Source organism: Sinocyclocheilus grahami, unplaced genomic scaffold, assembly GCF_001515645.1.
Source record: "Sinocyclocheilus grahami isolate Dianchi unplaced genomic scaffold, SAMN03320097.WGS_v1.1 scaffold556.1, whole genome shotgun sequence".
Taxonomy (NCBI): Eukaryota; Metazoa; Chordata; class Actinopteri; order Cypriniformes; family Cyprinidae; genus Sinocyclocheilus; species Sinocyclocheilus grahami.
The window spans coordinates 367,752-382,469 of record NW_015505735.1 but is presented as its reverse complement, the minus strand read 5'-3'; the positions used below and the strand labels follow the sequence as shown (position 1 = coordinate 382,469).

Here is a 14,718-nt window from a genome sequence, read left to right as displayed (position 1 = left end):
CAACCCAACCCCCCCTCCCCCCCTAATCCTAACCCCCCCTCCACCCCTAATCCTAACCCCACCCCCACACCTAATCCCAACCCCACACCTAATCCTAAAGCCAACCCCCACACCTAATCCCAACCCCACCCCTAATCCTAACCCCACCCCCACACCTAATCCTAACCCCACACCTAACCCTAAACCTTCCCCCACACCTAACCCCTCCCCCACACCTAATCCTAACTCCTCCCCCACACCTAATCCTAAACAACACCGGCCCTAGCATTTTGGGGACCCTAAACAGAGTTTGGGAGGGATCGTATACATCTTACACGGACACTTTATATAAAGCATGTTATTTTAGTATCATTCAGGTGCTATTACAGTTTTTGCTAATATATTGAATTATTTTTTATATTTTCTGCTGTCATTTTCCCTTTAAAGTTTTAGTAATTGTATTGTTTGTTTTTGTTGTCTTTATTAGTTTTGTTTATTATTTAGCCGCTAAACTCTGGGTTTTCAGTTCAATGGTTTTCAGCGAATGAATTCAAACAATCCGTCCAAAACAGTGCTAATAAACCAGGCTGATTACAAAAGAGATTGCAGAGAGAACAGAGACTAGCGTTGCGTTTTCAGTGAATTATTCCAGTGTGTTTCTCTTTAAAACACGAGCTCTGCCATATTCTGTGATTGTCTCTGAAGAGTGTGAGCCCTCACATGTCGCGCTGTGTGAAGTACAGACTGAACGTAATGTCAACACATCCCACCGCTGTATGCCCAGATGCGACGCGAACTACGGTTTCTCGACTGGATAACCACCAGTGTCTCGCTAGTAAAGTTTTGATGGATGAAGACTGCAATCAAGATGAAGACGATTGCAGTGGCGACCACTCAAAAATGATGTTACTAAAAATGACCTTGTGCTTGTCTCTTCTCATCGTCATCCCTGTTTTCTGCGCCTGAAGGATAGATTTGTTTCATTTTCGCGGTCCAATTTCCAAAATAAATCAATGTCCAGGGAATGGGCAGATGGCAAAGGCCATGTATATCAGTGACAGCAGCGCTCTTTGCAACGTAATGACTCGGACCACTAGTGGGGCCCACCCCCCACCCCTAGAAAATGGTGATTCCAGCTACTTTTCTGCACTTTTGTCCAGTTTACAAAGCAGTTCACAATGGAGATGTTGGAACTAGTTGCCACCTTAATTATAGAATTTGTGTCATTTTAAAGCGACTCGATTAGTGTCCAGCATCAATCACGAACAGCGAAGCTATGACTTCAGGTTTCCCACCCTCATTGCTCAATACTACATTTCCCATCATGCTCTCGTAAAAAGCCCCCCCCCCATCTCCTCTTTTCACAGAAAGCACTGAAATCAGAGGTTGGTTAGCTGCTTCACTGAAGCGATGGATGTGTGTTGATCTGTCGGTATTTTGAGTCACTGAGTCTCAATAACCGGACGGACTCTTTTATGCATGTGATTCACTATGCCGCCTCGCAAGAAGGAGTACGGAATAAAACAAGCGAGCGGATCCCTGGTCCACTTCAGACCGTCCGTGAGCGCGACCACCGTTCGCCGACACTCCGCCGTCGTTCCTTCGGTGCTGACGTTCGCCGTGATCGTGGCATCCGGAGGCCTGTTGCTCCTGATAGAGAAAGGAATGCTGAACAGCGTGCAGACTCCGCCGCCACGCGCCGACGGGAAGAAAGTGGAAACCCGACCGAGGCATATTGACGCGGCTGTGGACGTGGAGTCTCAGGTAAGGTAGTCGAACAGAGACACAAGTTTGCTAGATTGTGAATAAACAGTGGCATATTTTGTGAAATTCATAAATATTTTGATATCTTTGCATGTAGTCGTCAGACTTTCCTCGAGATTCGCGAGTCTGTACTGCAGTGAATTTTCACGATAACTCGGGCTGCGTCTCAAAACATAGTGAGCTTTCTACCTAGTCAACAATTCTGTTCAATACAGTGTCCCCAATTATTACTTGCACAATTTAGCCACACGTAAAATGTTTAAAAAAGTTTGTTAGGTTTAATATGAAACGATAGATACACTTTTAAAATGTCAAAGCAATAGGTCACAAAAAATGATCAGAAAACTGAAGTTCTCTGATTTTCATTTAAAACTCTAAAAGTGTATTTGTACTGTACTTTTGGACACTATGTAAAAAATTATTTTAAGGTGCAAAAACCGATTATTCCTATTTATATCTGTCCTATTATTACTCCACTGTTAATGCATCTATGGATTTAGTTAAAGTTGGTATGTGGAAAGCATCTTTGATGGAACAGAGAAGCTCCATATTTCATTCCAGAAAATATTAAACAGCTGCTTACCTTCAAGCCAAGATATGAAATATGAAACTTTGGGCCAATTCTTTCAAGGTAAGATCCCTGCTGTGCTCTTGACAGAAGAGTACAATCACATGACCGTTAAGCTACCTTCTCTGATCTCTCTCAACCACTGATAAGCAATCTAGATTTTGGTGTTGCCTATAGTAACCATTATTGTAAAGTTTTTACATGTATTCACTATTCAGTAGGTATAATCACTTTAATGTGTTTTTGTTTTTTTGCAAAATGGCAACTGAATGTGTGAAGTGAGCACTCTTAGGTTGATAGGTGTAAAACTGTGTAAAAACCAGAGGATCTAGAGCCTTTGAAGTGGCTGGTCCCATCATCTGGAACAACTTACCAGTTCACATCAGAACACATCCACATCCACTTTATCTGAGTTCAAGTCATATCTTAAAACACATCTTTTCTCTCTGGCTTTTAACATGTAGTAATATGCGCCTTTGAATTGTTTTAATCTGCTTTTGTTGTTGTATGGATTTTGAATTGTTTTTATTTGTTTACTGATTTTCACCTTGTTATATATTATTGTATGTTGTGCAGCACTTTGGTCTGCCTTGTTTCGTGCTTAAATGTGCTCTAGAAATAAAACTGAACTTGAACTTGATAGAAAAGTCTTCATCGTATGTGTTTGTATATTTTGCAACATTTTAATGTTTTCTTCTTGTGTATGCATCCTGAAAATGATTTGAGTTAGTTTTAAGTGCAGTTAACATGATGTTTGGTCATCCAGTGGAACGTCTAGAGTACATATTTTCTTTCTTCTGTTTAGTAACACATTTTCAATGTTTCATCTGCGTTTGGCTTGATGGAGAGATGTTTATTGCTAAACATAGTTTGCTATTTTTAAATGTCATTTTTTTTTGGCAGTGCACATTAGGAGAGAATTATATTTAGATCAGACCAAGTGAATTGAGACCTTTAAGTAAAGTCACTTTGTTCAAGAATCATTTGGTACACAATTTCACAAAACAACTGAAGTAATTAGCACATCATATTTTATTTCCATTTTTACATGGTTCTCTGAAATACTTGATTCTTACTGGTAAGTTGTGCCCATTCAGGGGTCAGATATGCAATACTTTTTCCCCCATCCATTTCTCCCATAGCAATTTTCAAGTCTTTGTTAAAGCATTATAAGCCATCAATCAAATCAACTACAGAGTGGGAACATTACAAACTTTAAAGCAAAAAAAAAAAAAAAGGGGGATTTGGAAATTTGACAGAGAAAGACAAAGGTGTAAAACTGTGTACTTAACTGCTTTATTAAGTGAAAAAAACTATAATCCCATGAAGAAATTTTTAATAAGTAAAAAATAGGGCTGCACGATAAATCGCATGCAATATTTAAAGGCACAATATGTAAAAAATTTTTATTAAAATATCCAAAAACCACTAGAACGGTGTTATATATTTTGCAGACTTGTGTACTTGCATTATCCCAAATGTTTCGAAGAATGTTTAAATCCAGAGAAATAAGCAATTTTAACTAGTGACACGGACCGTGTCCATAGTGTCATTGTGTCGCCTGCCAATGACGTCATAACCCCTCGATTTCCGGTTTTGTTTTGTAGAAAACATGGAAACACCAAAGACACTTTAATATGTTGTGTGTTTTATTAGACCGGTGACGACTGCACAGAGTAGCATTATAACAGTACTTTCAAATGTATCTAGTATGATAAAACAGTGCTGCTGGAAGGTGCGGAAGCGGTCAACTGTGGCATAATAAAAGCTCCGCTGCTTTCGAGCCATGTGTCACGCTCGTTCAGCGGCCTCGTTTCGCTTTGACGCCATTCAGCTTCATCCTGCTTCATTCTACTACGTTAATAAATCATTAGCTCATCCATGAACATGATTTCTGCTTGAGTCCCGTCGGATTGCATCGGCTGTGTAGATGAAGACGACAACTCCCATGATTCCACACTCAGTCATAGCGTCATCAAACTACACCTTTGTCTATTTGTTTATTTTGAATACGCGCCCTCTAGCGGCGAAAATGACATATTGTGCCTTTAATGCACATCTTGTCAGTAAAGCCGCTTCTGTAATCAGCGGTAAATCTCCATCACGTGCGTGCTTTCACATGAAGCAGCATTTTCTACACAGAGCCATTGTTCACTGACAAGTTGCGCAAAACCACGATCATATATGCCTTTGATTAACAAACTTGTAGCTCACTGTAGGTCTACAAAACATGAGACAAAATTTATGCGTGAGTGTTTATGTTTTTATATTGTTCTAAGGTTATATATGCCTCTTTCCCCCCAGATTGTACAAGAGATCCGCAATCGCACCATAAGATCGATGTGTGGTCAGAAGAACATGCCTCACAGCCTGTGGTCTCTCAGTCCGCTGCAAAGGAAGACTCTCCTCCAGCACATACTAGTAAACGACGAGCATCGCTTCCTGTACTGCTACGTCCCCAAAGTGGCCTGCTCCAACTGGAAACGAGTGCTGAAAGTACTGAGCGGTGCTCTAGCCAACATAGACGTCAAAGTGAAGATGGACCATCGTGCTGATTTGGTCTTTCTTTCTGACTTTCCGCCCGAAGAGATTCGTCATCGACTACGGCATTATTTTAAATTCATGTTCGTGCGAGAGCCGATGGCACGCTTGCTTTCAGCCTATCGTAACAAGTTTGGCGAAATTAAGGCATATCAGCGGAAATACGGTGCGGATATCATACGCCGCTATAGAAAAGGCTACGCAAAGGATAAAAAAATAGCAGGAAATGACGTGACCTTCACAGAGTTTGTGCGTTATTTGCTCGACGAAGACCCGGAGCGGATGAACGAACACTGGATGCCCATTTACAACCTGTGCCAACCCTGCGCCATAGAATATGACTTCATTGGCTCGTACGAAAGGCTGGAGAGTGACGCCGCTTACGTTCTGGAACGTGTCGGAGTGCCGCAACACGTACGCTTCCCTGAACGCCAGACGTGGTACAAACCCGTTACCAAAGAAACGCTGCATTATTACTTATGCACTGTGCCACAGAAGTTTCTCAAAGAGCTCATGCCCAAGTATATTTTGGACTTCTCTCTGTTCGGCTATCCTTTACCCAACACAACCACTGAATACTGTAGGCATTAACAAAGGCATTGGGTTTATACCAGATTTGTGAGACTGTCTATAATCTTTCAATATGTTAATATTTTTTAACATAGATTTTTTTTTTTTTACCTGTACAGAATTGAAAATATATTTGAATATAAGCCTCAGTACAGTGTATTTGAGAGCTATTTAAGTTCAAGCCACTATTTAAAACTGGAAATACTCAATCAGCTATTTTTATTCATGAGATGCAGTAGGATGTCCATATTAATGGGAATAAAATGAAGAACATTGTGCTGTGCGCAAAACTATCGTGAGAGTTTTATATTAGTAAGCACAAGCTTCCACCATTTTCACTTGTCATTGTAATATTAAAGTTTCCAGTGTTTTTTGATTATTTAGATAATCATTACCTCTGCTGTCCCTTGTGATTTTGCTTATTAATCCTTTTACAAATAGAAATGTGAAGCTCATAGCGAGAAAATGAATCTCCAAATAGCTTTTGAAGTCATTCCTATCTGTATCTAATGAATTGTGTTGAGTTTCATAGGACCAAAACAAATATTTCTGACAAATATTTCAGTATTTCCTTCCCATCTGCCATTTCCTCTGAAAAGATGAGACTCTGAGTTGAATCCCTTAAAGGGGTCATAGGATGCTACATGCACTTTTACAAGTTGTTTGAACTGAAATGTGTGTTGGCAGTGTGTGTACACAACCACCCTATAATGATAAAAATCCACCCCGTGTTTTAAAAAAAAAATCTGGTTTAATGTTTTCCCCTTTCTCAAATCGAGCCGATCTCAGATGCCTGTCTGTATGATGACACACAGACAGGCCCCTCCCACGATAGTTTGATTGACAGTAGCGTTTCAGCACAGACTGGACTGGTGTCTTACCTTAGACCCGCCCTGAGTGAGCTGTCATCAGTCTGCCATTGTTTCACAGAGCAGATGTAGACAAGAATGACTCCCAGGGCTCTACAGTGCGACCATTTCAGTCGCATTTGCAACTGAAAACTACTGCGTGTGACTATGAAATAATATTTAGGAGCACCTGTGCGACAGCTTTTAATGATTATTAAGGGAGTTTGCAAATGTGATTGATTTAATACAACAGTTCATTAAACAAGAAGTTAATATTAATTTACTTATATTGTGTGACAACAACATTGCCTTATTTTGCTCTATTTCGTCAACGAAAATAGTAAAAAAAAAGTAACAGCTGAGCTGCTGCGCATCTCCATTCAAACACAGCGGTGATTCGTTTATGAATTAACTGCGTTCAATTACCCATTCATAAAGACAGTCAGGTACTTCGTTCCTGAATGAATCGGCGTTCGAACCAATCAATTGAATGAATGATTCAGTGATAAAATCAGTGAATTGACGCCACCTGCTGGCAGTTTAAGTTTTTAAAGTATCTTTTCTGTTATTTAAATAATTTCTATATTCAAAATTGTATATTTAAAACATTAACCTCAACATGAATTTATGAATTTAATTGCACTCATGCGACCTCTGAGCCTCATTAAACGTCTGAAAATACACCTACAAGCCACTTGTGTGTTCTTTTGTACCATCTCTGTAGCATAAATTTATTTCTTAAATACTGATTTCATTTGATTGGTAACTTATTCTTATTCTACTTGTTTTTATTGAACAAGAAATGTTAAAAAGCTTATAAATATATATATTTTTAATTTGACATAAAAGATTACATACTTTTAATAAAGTTAGAAAAATGACATTACAAAGGTAAAAACAAAATTCCCTATAAATCACTTTGAGTCAAATATGACCTCGTAATGGGAAGGTTAATTTTTTATCAGAATTTTTGATTACTGATTAGAAGGTGCTCGTAAAGTTTTGACCGTCCTCCTAAATTTTTTTAATTAGGAGCACAAGCGCTCCTAAAAAGAAAAGTAAGTGTAGAGCCCTGACTCCTAACAAGTGATTGAAGTGTTCTGTTGTTGGATGTAATAATGAACATAGCATTCGGCATTTACTCCTGACATCTGAGCCGCTGAAGACACAGTGGGTGTCCTTTGTTTCTGAAGGGAATTCTCACCCGATCTACATAAATGCGTCTTATGCTCACGCGAATCATTCATGATCCAGCCTCATCTACAGAAGAAGTGAGTATAATGTTTTGTAATGAATCTTTGCAAATCGTCTTTCCTAATAATGTGCTAATTAGCAAGTTTCACGATGAATGCGGCTAAAGTAAACAGTCTCTCTGAGAGCGGCTCGGAAGAGAGGGGCGGGGTCAGCAGAGCTCATTAACATTTAAAGTGAAGTGCTACAAAAACGGCTTGATCTGAAAAGAGCAGTTTTTGACCAGGTAAAAAAGGGTGTTTTTACACTACCATTGAGAAATTTTAACCAAACTATGTTACAGACTTTTCAGTAAGACCCTAAAGAATCATATCAACTTGTGGAAAATGGGAATCATATGACCCCTCTAAGAGATTAAGAGGAATGCAGTTTCACATCCAAAAGCAGAAGTACTATACAATGAGGAAATAAAAAACCTTTGAAACCCACAAGCTGGATTTCTTTGGGTAATGTTTTTTTTCTTGGTCTGAGAATAATGTTTATATTAAAGAACTAAGCCAGTAACCAGCTTATGGTGATTTGAATCCTACCGGCAAACCAAGAAAAAAGTGTGAGGATGTGAAAGCTCAGTTGACACCCAAAAGGTCAGTCTGGAAACACACAGGGATAATAGGAATTAAATTTAAAGGCTGTTCACACCAAGAGCTACGATAACTATAGCCATAAAGTATTAAAATCGTTATTTATGAGAATAGCAAAGATGAGCAACAGTATTGTTGGAAGCACTTTCATAACGTTTTTTTCAGAGATGCTTGTCTGTGCAAACGCTACCATGATGCTGGGATGTTACGAGTGGTTCTCAGCCAAGCTAAGTTTTTAGTTCTCAGAACGTCCTGGCAATGTTAATTTTTGCCCAGAACCGTATGCTAACGCAATGTTAGGGGAATGTTTTGTGTTAGCTGGGAGGTTGTTGCTAGTTGGGTTCTGAGTGGTTTCTAATGCATTGCCAAGCCGCTGTTAGGGGCCATTCACACAGAATGCATTTTTCCATTCCAATGTGCTGCTTTTCCATTTTCTTTGTAAACATGAGCTAAACGAATGTGTTCATTGACAGTCGCTCTAGCTTCTTGCATGATATGCCATTCATGATATGCAAGTAAGCACAACACATTTTGTGTGAACGGCTCTTTAGGGTGTTGTGGGTAGCTGCTTACAAGTTAAGAGCTGAGAAGAGAACTCGAGTCTCAATCATGCACTTAGCCTGATCACTTAGCCATAAAAAAACAACAAAAAAAGTAATTTGACAACACACTTAAGTAAACCCCCTCATTCATGTAGCAAATGGTGTAGAATGAATTACATACAATGTTATACTTAGTGTTGATGAGCAATAGCATGGCTAAGCAAGTATCAATAATTAAATAGCAAAAACAAACATGAGAAACATTCAAAATGAAGAAACGTTCAGCACATGTATCTGTTCACAGGCTGTTAACATCAAATAAAAGCTAAAAGAACAATTCAGGAAGGCATTAATTATTGTACTCCAGAATATCAAAGACATTCTTATGGATTTTTTTCTCCTATTTTATAAAGAAAAAAAAGAACATCAGACCAAATGGAATGTCACTCTCTGATATCCAAACACACACAAAAAGATTACATTATTAATAACAGTACAGAGCCATTAATGATTAACAACAAAACTGAGACAGATTATATTAAAAACTATTCACGCTTTTAAGTTAATCAGTCAACATAAGTTTTATTATACATACACATATAAAACACAGGTTGTTGTGGTAGAGTGACATTAACACAGCCCTGAGTAACATGACCATATGAACTTTCTGAAGACCTCTTTGGTCACTTGCTTTGCCAGTTCATTTCACATCTCATTTCAGGCATGTTTTAGAACAGTTTTCCTCTTTAGTTGAACTTGTTATTAAAGGTCTGCCATGTAAAGATGTTGCAAATGCATAAATAATTTTATAAGATTAACATCTTAATTTTTTTAACATACAAATGAGAAATGTTGGGAAAAATGCAATGATACTTTTAATATGAAACCAAACCACCAGTAGGTAGCGGCAAATTACTGTTTTAATGAATGAGTGGGTCATTTAGTCGTTCTTACAACCGATTCGTCCAAAAAAATGACTGATTTATTCAGAAACGAGGCAAGTGACTGTCTTTATGAATGGCTCACTGAATCATTGACTCGATTTGTGGATTCATTCATTAACGAAACACTGCTGTGTTAATGTGAAACACACAACAGTTCTGCTGTGGCTTTGATTGTAACTATTTTCGTTAGCGAAATTGAGCAAAAACAGTCAATATTGTGTCTAAAATGTAAGTCACTTTATTTTAACTTGTTTATTGAACTACTATTGTATAAAATCATTGTCACATTGCAATCATGATGATATTCGGGGAAACATCTTGGTCATGTAATGTATATCATATATTATTAATATAAATTTTTTCTACCGCAGTATGCATCTATAGCTTTCTGTGAGGTACTTTGTGTGTGCTGTTGCGCTCATTTGTTTTGATTTCTGCACAAGTCTCTCAAGACAGACTGCGTGAGCCTTATGGCACGACATAAATTCATTATCAGTCGCCGTTTTCACTGATTGCAATAAAATCAATCATTCTCGTGAGAAAATTTTTGGTAGCGACGTTTCAGTGCTCCCTAGTTATTTTTTTTATTGATGTTTTAATCAGGCTTCTTGTGCGGTCAGGCAAATAAAACTCTCTCTTACTTGCCCTTTAAAAAAAATCTACTTGTCCCGGACAAAGCATTAATCGAGGCCTGTTCCTCCATAGTTTGCTTAATGCTTAGGGCTATTGTAATACTATTACTATAGCCCTAAAGTTGCACGTATTACAAACTGCAAACTTTGTGTCTTCTTCATTTACAGTGAAGAACTTCCACGTGAACGACATGTTAAAGGGGTCATATGATGCGATTTCAAGTTTTCCTTTCTCTTTGGAGTGTTACAAGCTAATCGTGAATAGATAAGATCCCTAAAGTTGCAAAGACTAAAGTCTCAAACCCAGAGATATTCTTTATAAAAGTTAAGACTGGTCCACGCCTTCCTAAAACGCCTCGTTTAAACACGCCCCACATGTCTACGTCACTGTGTGGAAAGATTTACATAACGCCGCCCAAATGTTCACGCAAAGAAAAAAGGCATAACTTTGATTCTCACTGTAGTATTGCAGTCTTGCCGAATTGGGCTACTTTAACACTGTTGCCATGGGTTGTTTTTCATGTCCGCAGGTTGAAGCGACATCCAATAACATGATATTTATCACCTGGAAAGCTCATTTTAGCAGGGGAACCCCACCAAAAAAACCTGTATTTTAACCCCTGGAATGCGATTTTTAACTGGGGACTCCCTCGAAACACGATTGGGCTAGTTTTGAGTAGTGATTGGGCGGGTTTTTTGTGAAAACCTGGCAACCCTGTAGTATTGTTGCCAAAATAATGTTCTTTTTTTAGCAACGTCATATGACCCCTTTAACATGCAGATGTGAGCGTAGCTGTGACATCAAAACGGACCGGCTCGGAACTGGCAGACTGACCGGCTGGTCACCGGTCCTGGCCGATCGATCGATGCATCTCTAACAGATGCATGAGAGAAAACAGGAGGGAAGAGACAGAACAGCTAATAATTAGATAAAGGTGCACTTGAGAAAATTAGAAGAGCGCAATACAAAGACACTGTTCTGACACACACCGATTTTCTCTTCTAGTTTGTCGATCTGTTGGTGAGCTGCCTGTAGTTCATTGGTCTTGACAGATAATCTGTGCTGAACATCTGAGAGCGACTGCTCCATCTGCTCCTGCAGAAGCCTAAACACATACACACATATGTGAAATGTCAAGCTGCTTAAGAATTTTGGGTACAACTATAGGCACGCATTTTAAGCACAACCAAGACAGGCAGAAATGTCTGTCTACAGCAGTGCTACACAAACAAACACGCACAGACCTGAGCGCACAGCTCTCGGCTCTTTGCTCTGTGGCCTCTTCTACATTCTGTAGCAGCACCGCTGACTGAGCCTTTAGCTCCTTCTCAACAGCAACATGACTCTCCTTCAGCACAGCCACCTGAGCACGCAGATCAGCCCTCTCTCTCTCCAGCTACACACACACACAGTAATGCATCACATTATGATACATTTACAGGTGTTTTTTACCTAAAAATAACCTTACATATAGGGCAAATTCATTAGTGTGCATAATTTTGCTCTACCCACAACGAGGCAAAGAGCACTTTGAAGGGTGCATTACATTATACTGACGTGTGCATTTTTGCTAAATCCTACATTCATCTAAACATTACTGACCCCAGAAGGTTACTCTCATAACATACAATCAAAACCCATGTATATAGCTTTTAGGTTGTTGCAAATATAAGTCAAATATCCAAATGGGTTTAATCCAAGTTTACTTTAACTCAGGTGCTGTTTTTCAGTGTGCCGTTTGGGGGTGGGGGAATCAAAAATATGCGCAGAAAGTGTTCCGCTAATAGTATACTTAGTATATTATACTTGGGTTCATGTGAGCAATTCAGGGTTTTAAAATTCTCAGGTCTCAAAAAAATAAATAAAAAGAACATCCCACCCAGGATCACCTAATGGTTAGAGAGTCGGACTCGTAACCTAAGGTCACTTTCACATGATCATAAATGGCAAATTACATATGACAGTCTAGTTAAATGTACACAGTGTCTTTTGGAAAGTATTCAGTTGCTCGCATTCATTTTCAACAAACCTACAAATAGCATCCCCTTCCTGCAGTGCCCATCAAGGCATTTGAAATTAGCCCAGAACTATCCAGACATGACAAAACACACTGGTAATGTTTGTGAAACTATGAACGGTGCAAGCTCTATTAGTGTAGTACCATCTCAATGGTGTTCTCCTGGTGAAGAATCCTGATCTCCTCTGGGTCTTGGTCTGTCAGAGCTGTGCTCTGGGCAACCTGCAAAGACAGAAAGAAGCTTTATCTTGGCAACTCTCCTTTTAACACACAGCTAAACTACTCACCCTACAAGTGAACTACAGTTTAGAAGTGCTGTGTGGAATTTCAAACACACAGTTCTAACCACAGAAAACTGCTTGCACATACTTAGCAGCTATTTATGGTCTGCTAAAAAAAACAAAAAAACAACAATTTGCAAACACATACACACACCTTGAGTCTGTCTCTAAGCGCATCTCTCTCAGCAGTAACTCTCTGGAGTTCAGCTTCAGTTTGTTCCCTGTCATCTCTGATCCTGTGCTGGAGTTCAGAGGACTCAAGCGCCCTTTGGACACGCCTCAGCTCCTCTTGAGCCTATATTTAAAACACATGCACAACTATTCTCATGGAAAACAGCTAGATGTACCTTTTGGAGATACTCCACCCCAAAATACAAATTCTCATCATTTACTTATGCTGTTCCAGATTTCTTCTAACCTGCTGGTACTGAGAGCTGAGCTGGTCTCTCTCTGCAGTCAGTAGTTTAACTCTGGTCTGGATGTCCTCCATGTGTTTTCTCAAAGCCCAGCAGCACTGACTGTAGCTCATCCCTCTCCTTCAGTGCATGTGAAAGCTCTGCGTCACCATCTCTCTAAAAAATACAAAAACAGCAATTTGTTTCCCAGCAAGGTGTGACGTAATCATGTTTTTTGTTATTTTGGTAAATACTTTCTAAAATAATTGTTTAAGCAGGTGATTAAAGTGTCAATAATTAGTAAAATGGGCACAGAAAAAAAGCAGCCTTGTTGCAAAATCAGTTATGATGTATAAAAGGTAATAATATATGCATAAAATGTATCATAATAAATACCTATAATTACAAATTTAATTTTTTTAATATTTTCATAGTTTTTTTTACTCCATTTTCATTGACTTTTATATTTTGAAGTCATTATTTATTGAAAACCAAAAGGTATATTTGTAAATAGTAAGTTTATTTACATTTTATCCATGTGTCCATGGATAACAGTCCAGCAAAAGTGAGAAAAATTATATACTACCATGGCGCTGCTTTATGATTGTAGATCTCGCAAGAATGATTCAAACTGTGTGTAATCTGAATTTCACTCCCTGTTTAAACCACGTATCTTCTTGTAATTACAGAAGTAAATGTCAGCTCCTACCTTTCAGTGCCAGCTGCCTCGTCCTCTGGGGCTCCTCCCCCTGCCTGGACTAGGGGTGGGGCTTTTGTCTGTCCTGCCCCTAAGCAGACGGTATCGCTCCAGCTCCTGTGTGTAGTAATTTCTTTCCTCCTCTAAACTTTTCACAAAGGCATCTAGACGTGATACTGCTCTTTGCCACACATCCCATGACTTGCACGCATCTGCTCCAATTCTAGAATCATCTCCTTATCTAAAACAAACAGCAACAAAATCAGTTGAATGACAAACCACATATGTAAACACACACACACACATCACTCCACTCACAAAAAAAAAACCCACAAAGAAGAGTGTTACATCCACTGATCTATATATAATTCTCTATAATAGATCAGTGGTTACATCTCACCTGCCTGTGTCATTGCTTCTACTTTATCCTGAAGTCTCTTCTTGTCTTCTTCCAGAAAGTGTATCAGGCCCTCCATCTTGTCATTCTGTTCTTGAAGATCAAGCAGCTGATCACTCAGACGGTCTTTCACATAATCTCCCTCTACCATATCCTGCAACAAATCATTGCAAAAAAAAATTTTTTTTCACTGAATCTCCCACCCAAATCACACAGTTATTGTGAATGGTTATTGGGTGGTGCTGTGGACATGACCTGATGAGAGGCAATGGTGCTTGTGCAGCAAATTAGTTTCTATGTAAGCTCCAGGTGGTGCAAATGATTTTTAATTGGTTAATCTCTTTCTAGAAAGAAAAACTTGAAATCGCATCATATGACCCCTTTAATAAATAAATACATTTCATTATTGTTGTATTGTCTTTGATTTATTATTGTATTATTATTGCATTTCATTTCAAAATAAAAGCCTGGTTTCTGAAAAAAAGTATAAATGTTATTTACAATGCATACCTTTAATTTATAACTTAATTTTCAGATAAACACGGACACGTTTTTGTTTGTGTGTTAAAACTATTAATCTGCAAAATTACTTGAAATGACCATTTCTAATTAACACTATTCAAGTCCTTTCAAGGCCAGTAATAAAGTGTGAGATATCTAAAACAGCTATATAAAGAAGTACTTCCGTATAGTCAGAAATATTTTAATAG

The 14,718-nt window shown here is 38.6% G+C and overlaps 2 protein-coding genes across 2 annotated transcripts; one reads left to right on the top strand and one right to left on the bottom strand.

Annotated features, from left to right (window-relative positions):
• The first annotated feature begins 1,340 nt into the window (after window positions 1–1,340).
• LOC107556138 (carbohydrate sulfotransferase 14-like) lies at window positions 1,341–5,705 on the top strand. The gene is made up of 2 exons (XM_016239175.1): window positions 1,341–1,743; window positions 4,616–5,705. The coding sequence occupies exons 1-2, from the start codon at window positions 1,471–1,473 to the stop codon at window positions 5,441–5,443; spliced, it is 1,101 nt and encodes a 366-aa protein (XP_016094661.1). The 5' UTR covers window positions 1,341–1,470; the 3' UTR covers window positions 5,444–5,705.
• A 2,382-nt stretch (window positions 5,706–8,087) lies between these two features.
• Window positions 8,088–13,871, bottom strand: LOC107556122 (centrosomal protein of 135 kDa-like). The gene is made up of 7 exons (XM_016239158.1): window positions 13,624–13,871; window positions 12,938–13,091; window positions 12,674–12,814; window positions 12,383–12,460; window positions 11,466–11,617; window positions 11,188–11,326; window positions 8,088–8,111 (listed from the first exon to the last, which is right to left on the bottom strand). Exons 2-7 carry the CDS (start codon window positions 13,046–13,048, stop codon window positions 8,088–8,090), a joined length of 645 nt encoding a protein of 214 aa, XP_016094644.1. The 5' UTR covers window positions 13,049–13,091; window positions 13,624–13,871.
• Between the last annotated feature and the right edge of the window lie 847 nt (window positions 13,872–14,718).